Source organism: Misgurnus anguillicaudatus, chromosome 10 (assembly GCF_027580225.2).
Source record: "Misgurnus anguillicaudatus chromosome 10, ASM2758022v2, whole genome shotgun sequence".
In the NCBI taxonomy this organism is placed as follows: Eukaryota; Metazoa; Chordata; class Actinopteri; order Cypriniformes; family Cobitidae; genus Misgurnus; species Misgurnus anguillicaudatus.
In genome coordinates, this window is record NC_073346.2 from 39,227,790 (window position 1) to 39,250,805 (window position 23,016).

General features: G+C 37.1%; 1 protein-coding gene across 1 annotated transcript in view; it reads left to right on the plus strand.

The window, feature by feature from the left end:
* iglon5 (IgLON family member 5) overlaps window positions 1-23,016 on the plus strand; it is a 216,740-nt gene that overhangs the window by 175,735 nt on the left and 17,989 nt on the right. The window contains exons 2-4 of the mRNA XM_055211414.2: window positions 4,079-4,160; window positions 14,471-14,703; window positions 18,445-18,564. Of these exons, the coding sequence (XP_055067389.1) occupies window positions 4,079-4,160; window positions 14,471-14,703; window positions 18,445-18,564 (435 nt within the window). The remainder of the gene's footprint in view (window positions 1-4,078; window positions 4,161-14,470; window positions 14,704-18,444; window positions 18,565-23,016) is intronic.

Consider the following 23,016-nt stretch of genomic DNA (forward strand, 5'->3'; position numbering starts at 1 on the left):
ACTTACCCACCTGTGATTGTCTAGTGATCATGGAAACCTTGATTAGCTTGCTCAGGTGTGTTTGATCAGGGTTGGAGCTAAACTCTGTAGTGCTCGGCCCTCCAGGGTAAGATTTGAATAGCCCTGCTGTAGAGCATATGGCTCGTAGCTCTGGCTTTTGACGGTTCTAATCCACCTTTTGGCGACCTCGCTCTTCTCCCTTTTTTTAATCACACCGAAAAGGCATTTATTTTCAATAAAAATTAAAAATAAAGGTTTGAAAAGTGGAAAAAAGTACCTAATGAATGTTTATTAATAATAGAAATATTTTTTGGGTAGAGGGTCGGTGTAGGGAGGGTTTTTATTCTCTTAATAATGCAGCATCCATTTTATAATTTTATTTTAATAATTTACACTGTATGTTAATTATTGGATACAAAATCTAATCTACAAAAAAAAATTAACTGCCAGCTAATTAAAACTATATTGCAAATTTGATTTTTACCTTTTTGGAATCCATTCAGCTGATCTCCGGGCGCTACCACTTTTAGCGTAGTTTAGCCGTGACATGGCTGCAGGAGGCGCAATGATATTACACAGTGCCCAAAATAGTCCCTTGGCAATGAAAGTTACTAAGGGGACTATTTTCAGCTGCTGCGTAATATCATTGCGCCTGCTGCACCCATGTTATGATCGCAAAGTCCTTGATTATTACGCCATAACGGGTGTGCTTCATAAGCCTTGAAAAGTGAAGCCTCTGGCTCTTTGATCGCCCCCCGGTGGCTGGCTGCAGTGCAAGTCATAAACCCCGCCCTCTCCATTGAAACGAATGGGACTTTGCTCTAAATAAAAAAAAAATATTAACACTTTCAATAAAAGTTTCCGAAAGATGGTTTTGGTCCTTTCAAGTAGTTGTTATCACGCTGATGTTCAAGTGTTCATTATTGTGGTAAGTTTCATTTTAGCTAGTAATTTAATGCTATAGAAACGGGGCGTGTCATTATGATTGGCGTGGTTGAATTGGTCGCACGAGCGTTTGGGCGGAACCTCTGGCTCCACGGACGATTCCTTCTGCGCATGCCTTGGCTCCAAACTGACGTTTTTATGTAACATGGCGGCGACCGTGGTCGGACATTTTTGTCTTCTATTCATTACAATGGTGGGAGGCGACGTTGCGTCGTCCATCTTTTTTTTACAGTCTATGCGCCAAGATGAGAGTATAATTCCTAGCCAAATCTCCCTAGAAAATCGCAACTTTTAATTTTCCATCAGTCTTAGTACAAGATGTATCTCCAGAAGAGTCAAGTTTTAAATAGGAAAAATATTGAAACTTTTTGGGTATTTTTAGCGCAATGCTAATGGTCTAATCAGATTCAATGAATTGTGCTAAGCTATGCTAAAAGTGCTAGCGCCAGACCTAGAGATCAGCTGAATGGATTCCAAAATGGTAAAAATCAAATGTTTAACTTTAGTGGAGCTGGAAAATTAGCATATTTTCAAAAAAGCTGAATGTCCCTTTAACTGTATGGACGAGCTGTGTCTGAAACCGCCTACCTCTATGCTAAATACAGTAGTAGGCAAAACGCTGTAGACGAGGCGAGTTGTACGTCCGAATTTATAGTATTTGAAAAACAGTAGACGAAAAGTACCCGCATGACCTACTACTTCTGGCAAGATCCCGAAGTGTTCATTCAATGGACACTTTGTTATCCCGTGATCCCCTAGGACAGTGTTTCCCAATCCTGGTCCTCGAGGCCCCCCTCCCATAAAGTTTTAGATGTCTCCTTATTCAACACACCCGATTTAACTCATCAGCTTGTTAGGGAGACATGTTTACCATTTTGGAAGGAGGCTGATAAGTTGAATCAGGTGTGTTAAATAAGGAGACATCTAAAACTTTCTGGGAGGGGGCCCTAGAGGACCAGGATTGGGAAACACTGCCCTAGGAGAATAGTTATCCAATGAAGAAGCTGGAGGGGCGTTGTTTTATTCAAAACTGTCCAAAAGCATTAATGTGGCTTTATTCAAATGCATATCTAACATGTGTCCCTTGTGTTTTAATTGCGTTTGTTTAACGCCATTCCAGTTAACGGCTAACTTGTTTTTTTGACTGCGTATGTCACGTTATGTATCAACATGCCAGATGCAATACGTCCAAATTCATTCATACTATCCATATCCATACTATATAGTGCCTACTGTTTTAACGGTTAATGAAAAGGTACTTCATCTAATTTATAGTATGCGATTTCAGACACAGGTTTCATTAGACGCACGCACATGTACCGAAGCAAATTTCCGGTCTATATTTATTTATCAGTCTGGCTAGTGGCTAAACTAGTCTTTGAAACAAATACCTTGTCGAAAATAAAATGTTTTGACGAGACGACGAGTTGTACAGAAAGCTTTGGCAGCCAGGCAAGAATTCAAGGATCTGTAGTTAATATTGCATACATTCATTTTACACAGTAACATTACCTCAATGCAAATAGATATGATTTGTGAAATAATTTATGTATAATTTATTTCCCAGAAATAAACTACTGTAAAAATTCTACCGGAAGTTACGTTTGGTCCATAAAAGCTGTTTCTTTATGTTGTGCAGTATAGCATATGTGATATATGATACCGTGTCATGGATCATCAAGGTTTTTTCATATGGTGAGGAGGACAGAAGTTATAGGTATTTTTGTGCATACAGACATTTTTCATTCAGCACACATTAGTAATACGGCAGTGTGCTATTTCCAGAATAGCCAACAGTGTTGTTCCTTCAAGCCATTAATGCATTGCTGGTCATCTTGACTATCTGAGACCTTTGCATGCACATGTGCACGTATATAGATGATGTACTGTAAGTGCCAGCTACTTTGCAAATAAAGAAAATGATTACAAAATTGCTTCAATTCAAATCAGTTCATGCCCTCGTGCGCTGCAAATAGAGAAAACTTAATTCAGCAATGTCATCGCTGGTCATTTTAGCGGATAATGCAAAGCAGCTTTATGTAATTTGTGTACGGCGGCATGACACGCATGGCAATGCAGCCCACGCTCCCTTTCATTACACTCTGCAATTTGGGACGCTTTCACGATAGCACCCGCTCAAATTAGAAAAGCAAGAGCTTGGCCGTCAGATGCCACCCTGCTTAAAATTTACTGTCGTCTTTATCCATTTTGCTTTACTTTTGTGAATCACTCTTGGCAAGCTGTCAGTTCGGTGGTTTCATGTGTACGTTAAAGGTAAAAACCTCGGGCCGCTTCATAACTGCACCGGTTTGTCGTATATTAAGCCTCGCGGGCAGGTCAACCTAATATTGCCCGGTAGATATTAAGGACAGCGTCGGTTGTGACAGGGACGATGAGCAGAACGTACACGTGGAGTTCAGTGTTGGTGCCACGTTGGCATTTGGCAAAGAGAGAAACCGAAGGCCTTTGCTCAGATAGAGGACGCTAATCTTTGTTTGCAGAGGAAATTGAAGCATATTCCACAAAGATAAGAACAAGAACGCCATCTGAAAAATAAAAGGAATTTGTCTGCAAACAACTGTTTAAAATTCATGTGACCTCAGACGTCCTCTGCATGCAATTTGTAAAAAATAATTTTAAGCATTTCTTTCAAGTAAATGTATCTTGTTTTAAGGTTTGTGACTTGTCTGTTCCAATATGACCTCATGCGTGCTTTTATTTGCACAAATACAAACACACGTCTATGTTACAGTGTGTGAGGTTATGCCTACGAATCCTTGCCATTGCAGTGGCTGTCCCTTCATTTCACGCTCCGTCGCTTCCGTGCGAATCCTCCTCCCCGGGCTCATTATCGGCTCCGTTCGATGAATACATGGCCGGGCGGCGTGCGGGGCAAAACCCAATCATTATTCAAGCCCACCGACGGTCAGCGCTGACGGCTGCACGCTGTCGTTTGCAATCTTATTATACTCTCCTCACAAATAACTAAGCAAAACCACAAAAACAAATCCTGGCTGAGCAGGATCAATGAGGTGCTCAGTACTCGCCGCGGCGCCCGGGGAGCGACCGCGACCTTCTGTTGCAGGAATAACTGCTGTATGTTGACTGTCTCTCCTCTGGTTTTCTTTGGCAGGGCCCACCAGCGCTCATGCAGCCGAGTTCGGCCACGTGCCCGACAATATTACAGTGCTGGAAGGAGAAAGCGTCGTTTTGAGGTGAGTTTACAACTGCACCCATGTGACTTAACAAAACATCCTTGTTGTTTTTTGTATTGATCCATTAACACTGCTTCTGGTTAGAGGTGGGAGAAATGAACAAAGATATTGAATATAACCAGGGTTGAAATGGCAGAAATTGTCTGGAGGGGGGGGGGGGGTCATTTTAGATGATTTTAAAATAACTAAAACATTACAATTTTATGATTCCTCCAAAGTATGTTTTCTTTAGTATTTAAGTCACACAAACTTAACAATAAATTTGTTCTCAGGTTAATGAAATGTGGAGTGTAAAAATGTGGATATTTAGTTTGAAATAATAGGAAAAATCTGTAATAAAACCAATACATCAGTCATACAGTGCCACTGTGACTGAAAAGTGTCATGTGACGAGTTTAATGATGCATTATACAATATTAGTTGCAATAAAAATACTCATAATGGTGAGTCATGCTATTAAAGGATTACTCCACTTTCATAAAAGACAGAAATTCTGATAATTCACCCCATGTCATCCAAGATATTTATATCATTCTTTGTGCAGTCAACAAGAAATTAAGTTGTTTGAGAAAAAAACATACCAGGATTTTTCTCTGTATACTGTAGTGGACTTCAGTGGATTGCAGTTTCAATACAGCTTCAAAGGGCTTTAAACGATCCCAACCGAGACATAAGGGTCTTATCTAGCCAAACTATCGGCATTTTTGCCCACCAAAAATTTACTTTTTACCACAAATTATCGTCTTGCACTTGCTGTGTGATGCGCCAGCGCGACCTTATGTATTACGTAAGTGAAATATGAAAAACTATCGTTCCAGTGTTTATAAGTGAGGAGAAAGAGGAGCGTTCAGATGTTGTTGTATGTGGAATGATACTAATTAATGTATTTGTGTCAGTTTATTGTTTAAAATGGTCAGCAAGTGTGCGTTTCACATACGTAATATATGAGGTTAAGGGTTTCCCACAGAAAATTTGTTAGTTAAAGTGGTAGGGTGTATCGGGGGTGGGGGGGGTGTTGTGGCCATCAAAGGGGCGGGGTGTACGCTTTATGATTAAAATTAAAATATTTTTATTTAAAACACTCAAATAAAACTTAATTTTTAAAACATTAATCAAATGTTTTTACCTCTAATGGGAATAGCTGCATGATGAAGTGAAACTAAAGGGTTAATAAACACAAACTGAAGCAGATGTTGTAGTAGAACGTCTGGCGAATGATGATAGATAGCGCACAAATTGTAAAAATTGACTGATTATTTTCCACTATTAATTACATTATCTTAAAGAAGTGTAATTACTGTCGCATGTAAATAATGCACATAAATAACGGCACGTGAAACCTAGCTAGCAGGTTGCTCAAACAACAAAATCACCAGTTAACTTACTTTAAAATTGCAAGAACTATAGACTACAATAACAGGCTTAAATAAACCCAAAACATAAGTCCACTTCTCACGGACATGCGTTTTATCAACTGGCTATCCTCCAGACATGACGGTCCACGTCTTTATCTCATTTCGGCTGTGTGGCGCATGTGCCCGCTCGCGGTGTGAATAGCATCCGCGCTATTCTCCGAGATGCACTTGACAGCCTTTTTTGCAGCAATTTTTTTTAACAACCTAGTTAAGGTGGTAGGGTTTCCCAGCTTACTGTAGGCGGGCCACCCGAACTGAAAAGTGTTGCGCATCACACGACTAGTATGAGACAAGAAGTTGTGGTTTAAAAATACTTTTTTTGCGAAAATGATGATTGTTTTGCCCAGATTTTCAAGGGGCCTCAAGAAGAAAATGATTCAAAATCTGAAAAAAACAGGCATTAAAGGTATAGCGGAAGATTTTTCTTTTTCCGGGTGGTTCATCTAGATTATTGGTCATCCCAGTTGTCAGTCATTCTGATGATATGTTGATGTATGACCGTCGTACGTGTGGAAATCTCCCGCTATACCTTTAAAATAAGCTAAAACAAGTATTGTAGTAGCAAATATACATCTGTCTAGCCATTCTTAGCTCTAGTTAATTTTATTTGGAAAATATTCAGTGAGTGGGGGGCCTTCAAATGTTGTTGTGGGCAACTAGGGGGCCTTGAAGTAAAAAAGGTTGGGAACCACTGCGCTAGATAAGACCCCTATGGCTGACTTGGGATCATTTAGAGTCCTTTAAAACTGCATTGAAACTGTAAACTGTTGAGGTCCACTAAAGTCCAATATATGGAGAAAAATCCTGGAATGTTTTCCTTAACTCTTTTAAAAAAAACTTTCAGTCCTTGACAGCATAATTTTATGATTTTCCAAAGGTTTAAGGCCTTTCTTCTTTAAATATATAAACACACAATATATCAAATGAAAGAACAGACCCTCTGCATCATATTTTTATTTGTTCTCTTTTTATCACCTCTCAAATAAGGGTATGTTTCTTAAAAATACCAAATTTTAAGCAAAAAACTAAAATAGTTTTTTTGTTAAGGACTTTTGTTAGAGATCAGATTCAGAACGATTATCAAAACATACACAGAGTTTAACTCTTTTTGGCATTAGTGGATGCTTCTGTGTTGTATAGACCCTTTTACAGCCCACATGATCAAATAGTTGCACGTGCATTTTGGCAACAGAAGTGTTATTCCCCAGTGGTTCTAACGTGATAACAACTCAGAAAGTTTATCAAAACGGTTTCCCCGCATCAAAATAACAAATATTTTTATTATATATTTTATATTTATATATTTGGCCATCTGCTAATGTCTTCTATCCACTCCACTATAGTACACTAATCTTGTAGCCGGATACCATTTGATAAAGTCAACTTTTTAAAATAACTTTCTCTGTCTGTGTTGCTTAATCCGCTCGTGTTGCTTGACATGCTGCTGATTCTCGCCATACTTCTGTTGCCAAAATGCGCGCGCATACGTTGCTACGTCATCATTGTGTACAAAGAGTAAAGGGTCTATAAGTTGTGTAACCTACTGGATGATAGAGAAAATATGGATTGCCGTAAAAACTTGTCATTGACAGGAAAGCATTTTCTCTTAATTGTCGAGATAACTCGTCAATGGCGGGGAAAAGTAAAAAAAAAACATACTTTCTTCTCGACTGAACAAAGAATGATATAAATATTGTTGATGACATGGGGGTGAGTAAATTATCAGATTTTTTTTATGAAAGTGGAATATTCATTTAAGTTGTTTAAATATAATTCCTTTTCAGTTTCCTTATTTTAAAACCATTCTGAGGTGGAGCTCCGTTACCTCTCAAAATTCTCTTCCCAGACTGCCCATGTTCCCTCCCATTTCCAGCTCTGGATATAACAAGATTGAGCACTCCTATTACTAACAATAGCAAACAGTGCAACGCTTAAAGGATTAGTTCATTTTCTTAAAAAAATCCAGATAATTTACTCACACCCATGTCATCCAAAATGTTGATGTCTTTCTTTGTTCAGTCGAGAAAAAATTATGTTTTTTGAGGAAAACATTCCAGGATTTTTCTCATTTTAATGGACTTTAATGGACCCCAACACTTAACACTTAACTCAACACTTAACAGTTTTTTTTTCAACGTACTTTCAAAGAACTCCAAATGATCCCAAACGAGGCACAAGGGTCCCATCTAGAGAAACGATTGTCATTTTTGACACGAAAAATAAAAATATGGACATTTAAACCACAACTTCTTGTCTATCTCCGGTCCTGTGATGCACCAGCGCGGTACGTCATCACGTCAAGAGGTCACGGATGCGAAACTACGCCCTAGTGTTTACAAGTGTGGAGAAAGAGGACCGTGCCGACGTTGTTGTATGTCGAATGATCAGAGGTGTCAAGTAACGAAGTACAAATACTTCGTTACCTTACTTAAGTAGATATTTTGGGTATCTATACTTTACTTGAGTAATTATTTTTCAGACGACTTTTTACTTCTACTCCTTACATTTTCACACAATTATCTGTACTTTCTACTCCTTACATTTTAAAAATCGCCTCGTTACTTCTATTAATTTCAACTTGTTTTCTTTTTTTACATTCCGGCTTGTCATCGTTAAAAAAACCTATCTTGATAAATTGCATCATCCAGATGAACGCGTTTGTGGTTGGATGAGAAGTATAAACATACACCATTCCGACTCCCTATTGGTTTGTACGCAATCCCCGCCCCCCAGCTGACTGCAGATTATCAAAAGTTTGTTCGATAGCGCTGCACAGATAAACATAAAAGAACCGCGAGAGCGATTAGAAAGCATGCAGAGTGTCTCCCCTCACGATGCTTTGATATCATCCGCCATCCGTTTGTACAGTAACAGAACGCGGCATTCTGTCTTCAAATGGAAAAGTACGAAATAAAACTCGCGCATCACTTTCAGGTCAGTTCACATTCACAAGCCTGTGTAAATATATAGCTGCTGACACCAACTCATCTGTGTGATTTAAATAGTATAACAATACCAATTTATATCATGTAACTTCAGTTGTTCAACTTAAATGACATTGTGCTGCGTTGCGTTTTGAAGCAGGGCAAAGATATCTATGCTAAAGACATTGTTGTTTTGTATATGCTAATAACTGCCGTAAATTTTATTTGCATTAACAAAACCTACTTAGCTGAATGCTTGAGTGTTAAATCAATGAAACACATAACCATACATACCAACTTTTGCTTTTGTTAATAGACATCAGCTGTTTCCTTCAACCTGACTTTTAATTTACTTACAATAAAGACATTTAGTAATTCTCCAAAATTGCTTGGATTTGTACTGACTAAAGTAAAGTATACAAAAGTCCATTAGCTACACAAGTACAGATGAGGAAATATAGGCTATAATATATAATTGCATATTTGTAGTTTGTGTTGCTGTCAAAATACAATTATAAATGATAACAATAGCATATTTGTATTCTCACACATACTATAGTTGTGTGTGATTTTGTTGTTTTTTTAACTAAAGAGGGCACCACTGTAAAAGTTTGGCCACCAGCGGCACTGCTCTGAAGATTGACTTTTTGCACCATTACAATATTTATAGGCAACTAGTCATTATATCTTCCTCTCTATGGAACACATGTTAATGCTCAGAAGTACACATATATGGATCTTTAATGCAGTTGTTATCAAACATTTTTTGCGGCCTCCCTTGTGTACAGTGGATTGACATAAATATTCTAAAACTTAAAATTTGAATTAAACAAAACATTTTAAATTATACAATTTATTGCTTTTGTTTAGTAGCCTTATTGTTCTGAGGTTTAATTACACAGAATTTATAATAAAGTAATGTATTTCATAAAATATTATAAAACTGGGGCCCCTGGCACCATCTGGCGACATCCAGTTTGAGAACCACTGCTTTAATGTATTTGTTTGCATTGTATTAAAAAGCGTTCATTGTTAATGGGCATATACCGTATGTGGTTGAAACAGATAGCCTAGTGCAGGGGTAGGCAACATGGAGTGCCGATGTCCTGCAGTGTTTAGCTCCAGGTCTTATCAAGCAGACCTGAACAAACTAATAAAGGTTAAAGTCACCTGAAACTACAGGTAACCAAGTTTTTATAAGGGTTGGAGCTAATCTGCAGGACATCGACACTCCAGGACTGACGTTGCCTACCCCTGGCCCTAGTGCATCCCAAATTTTTTAACATTAACATTTTAATATAACACTATAGTTATTATGGCCTTTAGAAACATTTTTTAGAGGAGATAGGGTAGTGCCCAAAAGGCCCCTGTGGTGCGGCCTAGGCTTTTTCTCTAATGACATTTTTTTTCCTTTCATTACTTTTACTTGATACTTTAAGTAGTTTTGAAACCAGTACTTTTTCACTTTTACTTGAGTAAAAAGCTTGAGTTGATCCTTCAACTTCTACAAAAGTCTTTTAAAACCCTAGTATCTATACTTCTACTTGAGTAATGAATATGAATACTTTTGACACCACTGCGAATGATACTAATTAATGTCTTTGTGTCAGTTTATTGTTTAAAATGGTCCGCAAATGTGCGTTTCATATATGTAACATGTGACCTCCCTACGTCACTACGCATTTAGGTGAGGTCGCACTGGCGCGTCACAGGACCGTAGATAGACGAAAAGTTGTGGTTTTATTTTTCTTGTCAAAAATGATCGTTTATAGTCCTTTGAAACTCTGTTGAAAAAAACTGTTAAGTGTTGAGTTAAGTGTTAAGTGTTGGGGTCCATTAAAGTCCATTAAAATGAGAAAAACCCTGGAATGTTTTCCTCAAAAAACATAATTTCTTCTCGACTGAACAAAGAAAGACATCAACATTTTGGATGAAATGGTGGTGAGTAAATAATCAGGATTTTTTTTTTTTAAGAAAATGGACTAATCCTTTAATCTGGCGAAGGAAGATCCCATTAAAAGAAACAATCGATAAAGGCTTATAATTCTCTAGGGGGAGGAGCTCTGTAAGGAGTCACGTGAGGCGCTTAGCAACGTTTGCGAATACGCAGTAGCTGAAATGACTTTGAATAAAGGTGTTTTCGTGCAATTTAAGCTTAAGAAAAAGGTTATGGTACACTGTCAAAAATAAAGGTACAAAGCTGTCACTGTGGCAGTACCCTTTAAAAAAGGTCCTAATATGTACCATTTAGGTACAAATATGTACCTTTAAAGGTACATATTGGCAGTTCAAAGTACTAACATGCACTCTTTGGGTACAAAGGTGTACCTATTTGAAACTTTTGTACCTTTTTTTCTGAGAGTCTACATATGATGTCAGGTTTAATTGTTAGAAATATGTTATGTAATAGTGATTTGTCATGCAGTTTCAGAGATACCTGTCTTTCCCCATTAAAGTAAATAGGACATCTTGCCTGACTGAAATAATAAATGCCCAGAGGCATTGCAAACATGGCCGCCTAGTTGCTTGACTTCCCTAAAGGGATTTTGTGAGTGACCAAACTCTTATCATGAGTAATATGAGTAATACATTTTTTTTTGCTGAGAATTATAATGTGATACTTTTCTCTTATAACAGCCGCACTTTCCTCCATTATTTGCTCTCATGTAATGTGCAGCATATCTACACACTGATCTCAGAGCAGATTACCTGTATGCCATCAAAAGCGTTGTGAAATTGCTATAGGTTGACACAAATCAGCGGTCACAGACATACAGTATACCTTCATACAACCCAGCCCAACCAGTTTAATCATACTTACCTGCCAGAGGCGTCAGACTGAATGTGCATTTTAAAATGGTTTATATTACTCTACTTTCAAATTTGACGGTTTCAAAGCAGAAATGACTTGGTTTCAGTCTATCAGCTTGTAGTTGAACCTTTGAACTCGCTGTCTCTCAAAAGCAGCGTGTTATTATTCCATATACACCTATACTGGAGACGAAAAATGATGTGATGTCACAGTTTGATATGCTGAAAGTCAAAGCTGACATTATTATTAGTGATATTTAAACATCAGATGTGTCACATTTAGTCATATAAAGATAGGAGCAGGACAATGACATCTAGAGGTAAACGCCAAATACTACTGTAGGCCCAACAGAACCTGCAGAGAGTTTCTTGGAGTTGCATGTTTGTTTATTAGATAAAATGTTTTGTATATATATATATATATATATATATTTCACAGAATTTTTTGTCAAAGTGAAAAGAAAAAAGTATATTTTACCTAAAAACTTTGTCATTTTTACTCACCCTCATGTCTTTTGAACCAGAGGTCTTCTTGGGTCCAAAGAAATGTCCCTGACCCGAAATGACCCAAACCCAACGTGCATAAATTTTTTTTTTTAAAGAAAGACCCAACCCGAGACAAACCTGATAAAATTAGACCAGAGTCTGATCCGAACCAGTAGCAATTTTTTTTTAACCAGACTGGACCCGAAAGTAAACGGCACCGACTTGTGTGCAGTCTGGATCCCCGCACGCACCAGTCAGACAGAAAGAAACCCTGGTGGCCTTGCAACCAATTTGGCCAGCTGCTCAATTTATTTTCATTTGTAATCTGATGAAGACACCAAGGTATCCGCTAAAAAATGTGCATTGAAAATTGATTGACATGTCTGACTCAACGAAAATAAACCTACCATCTGCCAAACTATGTCGCAAGCGCTCCTGGCAGATGAGGGGTTGGAAGAGGACTCAGGCAAATGTACACAGGCAAGATGTTTCTGGTCTTCTCGGGTTCATTCTGCAAAAACACATTTATTTTAAATTACCTGAGGCTGCTAATATTATACCCAACCCGTGTCCAAGGCACACGTGAAACTTTTAGACCCGACGAAGACCTCTAGTTGAACTCCCTGGGGTCGGTTGCACCAGCTGGGCATAACCCAGTCGTAAGACTCGTCTGGACGTAAAATGCACTTTAAATGGTTAAATGCATACGCGTGGACGTGCATCATCTATGCTGAGCGTAGCTGCGTCTGGTCATAGTTTCAGATGGTGCAACAGGCGTAAATATTTGTCACAACGTCGGACGCAGAGCTTACACCCAACTTTTTTACGTCCGGCTGGTGCAACCAGCCCCTGATGTCTTTCTTTTTATTCTTTAGAGGCCAAACGCAGGTTTTTTAAGTGTTGTTTTGGGTTTTCTGGTTACTATGGGAGTGGATGGTGACCGCAGCTTCAAGCTTCATTAGGACCCAAAAGCATTAAACAAATAACGCCACTCGACTTGTGTCATAAAGTCTACATGTCCTGGGGGCATACAAAAGGGTTTGGTGAAAAACAAACTAAAATATAGTCCATTATTTGATGAAAGTCTTGACCTGTGTCTCTCTTTCAGTGCACATTCCCAGCGTCTGAATTGTTGTTTTATAATGTTTACTTTTAAATAATCTGTAACAACAGGAACAATAGCAATATCCAAAACAAAAAGGTAGAGAAGTAAAAAGTAAAATATAACACAAGTCGAGGGTAGTTATTTACTCTAGAGTCCCTTTGAAGCCTTGTTCACCATCCACTCACATAATAACCAGAAAACTTAAAACAATACTTGAAAAATTTGCATTTGGGTTTTGAAAAACAAAGAAAGACATTTGGTGAGTAAATAATGAAGAAGTTTTTGAGTGAACTATCAATTTAAGGGTCAGTGACGGTTTGCAAGATGTGAAATGTAAAAAAATTTTGCTTGGCAAAGATTAATCGCGATTAATCGCATACAAAATAAAAGTGATTTTTGGCATAATATGTGTGTGTACTGTGTGTAATTATTATGTATATTTAACCACACACACACATACATATTTTCATTACATATTTTACATTTATTTATATTTTGATTTATATATAATATAGAATATATAAAAATATAAATAAATATATATGCGCATGTAAATGTTTCTTAAATACATACATGAATGTGTATTTATAATATTTTCACACAGTACACACTCATATATTATGCCAAAAATCACTTTTATTTTGTATGCGATTAATCGCGATTAGTCTTTGCCCAGCACTAAATTTTATTTTTAAAAAGTTTTTAAAAAAGTTTTTAAAAGCACGCATCAGGTTTATTTCAATGCACATAGTGTGTTTATGTTAATTTTATGCAATAAAAAAATTACATTTGCACCATTTTTATGAAAGTTAAGACTGAATATACCTGAAAATGTCAAATGGTGTAACCACCAGTTGCGCCAAAGAATGAGAAATATTAAATATTTTATCCACCTTGATGGCATGTAAGCGTAATTAAAAAATATATTTTAAAATATAATTTTATTAGATATTAATTTTAATGCTTTTTTGTAATATTTATCCTGACATATGCTGAAAACAGCTCTGTTTTGTAAATAATCTGTTTTCTAAATTATGTAAAAATGTATGTTTAAAAAATCATATTAAACTAGATGATTATATTTTATTCCACATTTTTTTATGAATATATTTATATTTTCATAAAAAAATACTAGTTACACCAATTGACACAGACCGGTTACACCACATTGACATTTTTTGCAATTATCACTCAAATATTCTTTCAAAATAAAAAAACAGAAATTTTAGACTTGATCATCAAAAAAGAGAATGTATGAAAGTAATCTGCAAATTTATTTTGAAATTTTAACCCTTTTACATTTAATTGAACCATATACGGACACAAAATAAATAATCACGTCACGTCATTGACCCACAAACATCTAAAGAACCTCTTTGTAAAAAAGAAAGGTGCTCATTTTTGGGTCATCAGTTGAGAACCAGTAGGCGAGTTACTGTACCATTTCACATAACATTGTCATCTAAGCTCCTTCAACAGTTACAGTCTGAAAGTCTCATGCATCACGCTCATTTAGTGACATTACAGTTTGACACAAACTTGTTCTTTTAAATCGTCTCTTCCCCTTAGATGCAAGATTGATGAAGAGGTCACTCACAAAGCGTGGTTGAACCGCTCCAACATCCTCTTTACGGGCACAGATAAGTGGTCCCTGGACCCCCGCGTCTCCCTGGTCAACAATAACAACAGTGAATTCTCCATTAAGATCGAAAGAGTGATGGTGTCAGACGAGGGACCCTACACATGCAGTTTCCAGGCCAGAAACCAGCCTCGCACAGCTCACGTCTACCTCATCGTTCAGGGTAAGACTAAATGGTTAAAATAGTTGTGTATTATGTGAAGTATGCATCAGATGGTGAATGAATAGACTGTAGGTTTTTTGAGGTTGGTCTTTTAATTGTGTCTGCACATTAAACCGGCACAGAAAAAGTACTTTAAAACAGCACACGTCATGTTTCGGCTGTGAGCTGATAAGGTTGCTGATTCAGACTCCATAAGGAGCCGTGATGAAACATCACCATTGTGCCCATGAGCGAAGCAATTAACAAACTTGTTCACTTTCAGGCACCAGAGGGATTGTCCTCTGTAATACGTGTACTTAAATCTCTCCGGATAAAAACATCTGCTAAATGACTACTTACTTCATCTGGAATGAGTGTCGTGATGGGCCAGAGTAAAATATGCACAGGAACAATTCACACAGAAATGATAAAATGTGCCATCGTTTACACGTACGACATTTCAAACTGCTGGCACTGTTTTCTCAGTGGAAGAAATGAGAAATACTCCAGAAGAGTTTTTGTTTGTTGAGTAAAATTTCAACTGATGTTGTTTATGCAATATGCTAAACTAATATTTTACTGATTTGTTTGAGGCGCACACTGATATTTAAGCTATTATTTTGTTGTCATTGAAATAAACACGCTGTAGCACAATGCATCACGCAAACTAAAATGTGAATTTGGAGTAAATTATGTCAGATTATTCATGCCTGGTTTATCTGTTCCTTTAAAGCTCACATAACAAACGCTGTTTCTGCTCATCTTATGTTAATCTTGAGTACTTATAGAGTAGTATTACATCCTTTATATCTCAGAAGAGTCTTTAGATTTATTAGATTTATAAAAGATTGATCAGCTCTTGCAAATGTTTCAGGAAAAGCACCAGATCCCGGAGGTGCCAGCGGGAGGAGCGAGTCACGAACAAGCAACACACACAAAACATTACCCTACACTGTTAGACTTAACTGTAATTTTTACAGTTAATTACCACAAAATGCCCAGTAAAATACCACCATTTTCTTTTCCAGTTCATTACTGTAATATGCATTGCATTATGGGTATTAACATTTCATTTACAGTGATTTACTGTATGTTTTGAATTTGCGGTAGACCGCTGTAAAACAACAACAGTAGTGCTACTGTAGTTGAATAAAACAGTGTTATAAAAGCATATAAAATGGAAAAATAAAACATATCTATGAAATGAAATACATTTTATTTGTTATGCTTTTAGCAGTGAAGCAAATTTCAAAATGTGAATTGTTTTTCAGCAGTGTAAATAATTTCGGTAATGGGATCATACTGTAAAAAAAAACATGTACAGTTATGGTACTGTAATGGGGCAATTACAGTAACTACCCGACAACGTGTTGTTACCGCATATATACAATACAAAGTCTAACAGTGTACTATCTCTGGATAACTTATGATTCACTAAATATTCGTGTCGTTTACATTATATGCACTCAAGCGCTGATTGCCAACAAAACACAGACATTTGATGCAGTTTTACTTACCGCCCGGACTCATGACCTGGTTGGGACCACCCCATTTCAATGAAATCAAGCATTAAACAAACACTCCACTGCTGCCCCGGATAAACAAACTTTATCCATTATTTCCATAGGTCGGCCTACTTGGAAAGGCTTTCTTCTCCTTACATCCAAAAACACACTTCTTCTTTAGTGCCATCGTTGATTCTTAATATAAAACAAAACTGTCGCGTGCAGTGATGCCTGTGACTTCTACTCGAAGGAACAACAATGCTAATGAGCATCCTCGTCGTACTTTTTCTCACTTTATTTGATGTGCAGGCGTGCTTTTCCGGGGGTGCCCATAAAAGGAATATGGGGTCAATGATACGTAACGGGGTACCCATGTTCAAAAAAAATTTTGAAACTTGTAGGAAAGAGGAGGTGTGAGTTTGGCCCAAAAATACTAAACTTTTTTGACACTTTGCATTTGTTTAGCATGAGGATAAACTCTTTAACCGTGTTAATAAGTCAGAATGCATGAAATAGCATTAAACCCCTCATTTAAAGATCTGTGTAGGAGTTTTAGTTTGATTGACAGCTAAGGGTGGGACAGAGGCAGTGCCAATTCACATCAACAGCAAATGAGTAAGAGTACCAGCGCTCTCGAGTGATGTGATTTATAGGCGCCGGACCGCTCGACTGACAGATCGCTGGTGTCTCGGTCGTCGTTCTTTCTCTCACTTTATTTGACGTGCGGGCGTGCTTTTCCGGGGGAAGTGCCCATAAAAAGAAAATGGGGTCAATGATACGTAACGGGGTGCCCATGTTCAAAAAAAAACTTTGAAACTTGTAGGAACTAGGAGGTGTGAATTTGGCCCAAAAATACTAAACTTTTTTGACACTTTGCATTTGTTTAGCATGAGGATAAACTCTTTAACCGTGTTAATAAGTCAGAATGCATGAAATAGCATTAGACCCCTCTTTTAAAGCGATTAATGAAAGAAGCACAGATCTGTGTAGGAGTTTTAGTTTGATTGACAGCTAAGGGTGGGACAGAGGCGGTGCCGATTCACATCAACAGCAAATGAGTAAGAGTACCAGCGCTCACAAGTGATGTGATTTATAGGTGCCGGACCGCTCGACTGACAGACCGCTGGTGTCTCTGTCGTCGTTCTTTCTCTCACTTTATTTGACGTGCAGGCGTGCTTTTCCGGGGGAAGTGCCCATAAAAGGAAAATGTTAAAAAAAAACTTTGAAACTTGTAGGAAAGAGGAGGTGTGAGTTTAGCCCAGAAATACTCACTCAACTGTTTTTTGACACTTTGCATTTGTTTAGCATGAGAATTAACTCTTTAATTGTGTTAATAAGTCAGAATGCATGAAATAGCATAAAATCCCTCCTTTAAGGCGAGGAATGAAAGAAGCACAGATTTGTGTAGGAGTTTTAGCTTGATTGACGGCTAAGGGTGGGACAGAGGCGGTGCCGATTCACATCAACAGCAAATGAGTAAGAGTACCAGCGCTCTCGAGTGATGTGATTTATAGGCGCCGGACCGCTCGACTGACAGACCGCTGGTGTCTCTGTCCTCACCGCAAACCCCACCTCCTCCAGCCGCAGGTTGTCAATTGTTATGTATATTGCGCCTCGTGCGCCGCACCTTCCTGTAGCACAAGATTGAAAATATCAAAATGAAAAATATTCCAGAGAACATTACTTGGCCGGCCGCATCCTGCGATACAGACGGGAGGGGGTGAAGTTAAGAATGCATCTCCAGTGTGTTGTTGTCCAACCAGCAGGCAGAACGCATCTTACCAAACACGGCTTTTTATCTGCTTCGAGGAGCTTTGCAGACAGATGACCATATTTGCTTGATACCATTGTGCCCTCAATTTTAGTCTTAGTGTGATATGGTTGAAAATAATTACAGCCCCCAGTCAATCCACCAACAGGAATGGATCGGCTGTAGTCCTGCTAGAAAGCTGAGAAATGGGAGTGACTGAGAATGCCTCGCAGGCCAAATGTTTGGCCGTCTTCATTAAAGCTCCCATCATAGGCCATTTATATTCAAGGACCATCTTATTATCTGTCCGGCATTATGCATTGACCTCTGTTTTGGGAGTCTGGAATGAAACTGCTGATTGGATCGTCCTGAAACAAACAATATGCTGGTGCTCAAGTAAAACGCATTTGGTTTGTTTAATCTTGACACAAATTAAACTGTAATGTTGCTGTTATCTGTTTGTTTGTTAATCATGACAATTATACATTTCTTTCCCCCTTTTGGCAGTGCCAGCCAAGATAGTGAACATCTCAGAGGATAAATCTGTCAACGAAGGTGACGACGTGAACCTCTTTTGTCTGGCAGTGGGCAGACCGGAGCCGACCGTAACCTGGAAGAACTTCAAATGTAAGCTGCCTTCATGTTTTTTTGGCTATGGACTGCACAGTGTGGTCTGTACTGTATCAGGCCTACTGTATTATATACATAGTATGCAGCAGTTATAAATACTAAAGCAGCAAAGTAGCAAAACTTTTCATAAAGTTCTCAAGCACGCATTTCTGAGCACGCAAACATTTTGAGATGCAAGCTAAAACAAGTTGATGGTTACCACCGTAAATGGAAACTCAAGTGCATTACATTGTGGGAGACAGTATTACACACATTGTACTATTGGTTGCATATATTGCACATTAGACAAATGTAGTACTGCATGCAGATAAAAAGCGTACCGTGTATGTGACCTGCGCTGGCAAAATGAGTTCGGAATGCGTACGGTCTGATTTTGAGCTACATGCAAAAGAAAGTATAAATGTCAATATTGGTCGAAATTCATAAAAATAAGTGCATTAAGCCCTTGTTTAGCGATCCCAGTGCTCTTAAATAGTCTTTACAGATCTAAAATGATTTTTTTTGTACTTTTCTGGGAGGTGTACTGTAATCCTAACCCTAAATACTTAATCTAATACATAGGTGCGTGCATTCACATGTGCATCTGACATTATGGTTTTGTTTTCATACATGCAAGAATTAGAAAATAAAGTGTAGGACTTGCTTGATGTTAAAATACGGGACCTGATTAATGTTAAAATAGTTAAGATCAATAAGACTCTTCCTCATGATGATTGACAGATCTGAAGCATACACACAGATGTGTTAGCGTGGGACCCCAAAATATACACATATACACAGAATTACAGTTGTAAAAATATCTGTTTTGACCAGAATTGACGCAGATATATAATCTGTTATGTCTTAAGTAAATGTTTGGTTAACTGTTTGAAAAAAAATCTGATGTTTTTATTACAGTAGATCTTAACTCTTTCCCCGCCATTGACGAGTTATCTCATCAATTAAGAAAAAACATTTGGATGAAAAACATGTCCTTGATGAGTTTTTATGTTAATCTGTAATACAGGGATTATCCACTAGATTACTTTATTTTAATTTATTAAAAAACTGAAATAATTTTTTTTTATTAATTTTAAACTCTGTGTATGTTTTGATAACTGTTCTAAATCTTATCTCTAATAAAATTCTTTCACAAAAATGCAATTATTTCAGCTTTTTGCTAAAAAAATTTTTTTAAGGAAAATACCCATATTTATACGGAGCACCTAAGGGGTGAAACTATCAAGTGCGCATGTGAAACTATCGCGTTTAATTTCACATGCGCACATGAAACTATCGCGTGCGCACGAGAAAGTGAAAGTTTCATGTGCACATGCAGTAGTTTCACGTGCGCATTCAATAGTTTCACATGCGCACACGAATCTAAACTTTTTGAAAAAATTCTGCACATGAAGGTTTCACGTGAGCACATGAAACAAAACTTTTGATTTTTTAACTCCGATGTCACCTTAGGGGATAAAGATAAAGACAGGATGACACTTTTTTCCATTTTGTTTGTTTGTTTGAAAGCAGAGTGTCTTTTTCATTTGATATATTTGTATGTTTATATCTTTTTAGAAGAAAATTTTACTGCAAGGTATTTCGTGAAACTTTTGTAAGAATCACAAAGAAATGCTGACGGGCAACTTTTCAAAAAAAGGCTGGCGGGGAATGAGTTAAAGTTGTCTGTCTCAATATCAATCAAACAACAAAAGAAAGTTGAACATATTTATTTACTATAGTATTGTTTTTGACTTTGTGTTTGTCAAATCTGTTAGTTTACCAGTGATTTTAAGGTACTGTATGGATGCAGTGATGTTGTTTTTGAACCCTCAAAAATCTTTAACTCGATTTTTCTCAAAACTGACTTTGCCGCTTCAAACAGGTCTGTCAGATTCCAACAAACCATACATTGTTTTGAATTTTTTTAATGGAGAATGAAAAATATAAATAACTAATTTTTAATACAAAAAATGCTCATTCCAACTCAGTTTGCCAGCACGGGCCACATATGCTATATTGCAGAAACAATATTGTGGTTGTATGATACTCTGAATAGTCTTTATCTGTGATGTAAAGCTTGGATTTCATTACAGGTAATTACAGCCGCAAGTAGGCTAATAATTGTCTACATGTGTAATCTTCATCTTTGTCGCTGTTATCTTCCTGCCGCAATATTAATAATCGTGCTTATCATAGCCGTACTGTTTATAACTTTAATCAATATTAGCTACATCCATTAGTAGTGATTGTAATGAAACATGTAACAGGAGATGCAGTTTTTATTAAATGTTGGCATGGAATTATTACCAGATAGACAATCAATATTTTCCCGTATTTATATTACCATTGATCCTGTAGTCGAGTGTCCGAATGTCCAGCTGTTGGAAAGCTGAATGGAGATGCCGAAGCTCTTATGTTTCAGTTTTCTGTCCTGCTGTCACAGATGAAAACTGACCCATTTACACCTGCTACATTAATGTAAAGTAGTCTGATCTTAAATCTTACCATATCTACATCTGAACTGCATCAGATTTTGACTGATTTCATTACTGCACAGGTGAATCTAATAAAATGATATTTTAATTTTTTATAAATAAATAAATGCATTTAACTCTTTCCCTGCCATTTATCTCGTCAATACCAAATTTTAAACAAAACGCTGAGATAATTGACAATGATGAGTTATCTCGTCAATTATGAGAAAACGCTTCCCTGCCAATTACGAGTTTTTATGGCAATCCATATTTCCGCTGTTATCCACTAGGTGGTGCTCTTACCCAACTTATATAGAGCCCTTCATGGTTTACGTCACAGGCGGTTCCCACTGCGCATGTCGAGGTCAGAAAAGTCATTACAGCACATTGAGTTGCGTATTATTCGGTATCGTCCAAAATGCCTACTAGTTTGACCCCATGCTGCGCGCGGACGCGATAATCATTCAATGTTTACAAACCTTGAAGGGGTCTATACAACTAAAGCATCAATGGATTCAAAAACAGTAAAAACTCTGTGTATGTTTTGATCATCGCTTTGAATCTGATCTCTAACAAAAGCACTTTACAAAAATGCAATTATCTCTGCTTTTTGTTTAAAATTTTGTATTTTTAAATAAACATAGTCATATTAGAGAGGTGATGAAAAGAAAACAAATGAAGATAGGATGAAACTTTTTTTGTTTTGTTTAAAAGCAGTGTTTGTTTATTCATTTGAAATATTGTATGTTTATATATTTAAAGATGATTTTTTTTGTGGAAGGCATTTAACTTTTGGGAAAATCATAAAAAATGTCGGCGCTGGCTGGCAACTTAAAAAAAGAGTTAATATTTTGCATTGTAACAATATTATGAAAGCACATTACTTTAATGCTAATAGATTTGAAATGATCTTGTTGCTGTATTGTGGGGAGATATTACATTAATTTACTGTAATTAGATTACGGTAATTTACTGTAAATAAAAGTACTTTATTATATATAATTTACTGTAATTAGATTACGGTAATTTACTGTAAATAAAAGTACTTTATTATATATAATTTACTGTAAATAAAATTACTTTATTAATAAAGTAATTTTATTTACAGTAAATTACCGTAATGTAATTTCCCCCACAATACAGCAACAAGATCATTTAAAATCTGTTAGCATTAAAGTAATGTCCTTTCATAATATTGTAACAATGCAAAATATTAACTCTTTCCCCGCCAGCAGATAGTCGTGAAAATCTACTGTAATAAGATTGCCAATTATAGTATAATTTTGCAGCTGGTTGCCAGTAACTTACTGTAGAAGATAAAGTCTAAAAATGTTTCATGTTAATTTAACTTTGAACAAAATGTTGCCAGTAAATAACATAAATGTAAAATCTACGGTAAGTTACTGGCAGCTAGTTGCCAGTAATACCCAGTAATACTGTAATTTCTACAGAAATTTTTTACAGTGTATGTGTTTAATAGTCATAAAATTAATGTCTCTCCAAAAAATAAACATTTCAGCACAGTGTGACCTTGACCTGTTTTCAGAGGATTCACTAAAATATCCATCTAGTTTTTGTAAAATACATCGTCCAGGACATGAATTATATGAATATATTTATATATTAGAGTTATATTAGATCCAGCGTGAATAACTAAATCATGATAATAATATATCCTCACTGTGATATGAGATTTTGGTCACACCACCCACTCCTCCTGTCTGCAGATCTGCAGTTTTCCCACTCAGCATTTCCCTTACAGCCCATAACCCACCCACAACCAGAACAGAAATAAAGAGAGGGGCATGAGAGAGAGAGAGAGAGAGAGAGAGAGAGAGAGAGAGATAAAGAGAGAGAGAGAGGCACATTGTTATTCAGTGCGAGTCGCTGCAGTAAAGCCTATTGGAAAAGCGGGGTGTGGAGACTCTGCTGAAGAAAGGAAAGAGAGCCATCTGGACCTGTACATCACACTGCAGGGAACTGGACAGGGTGG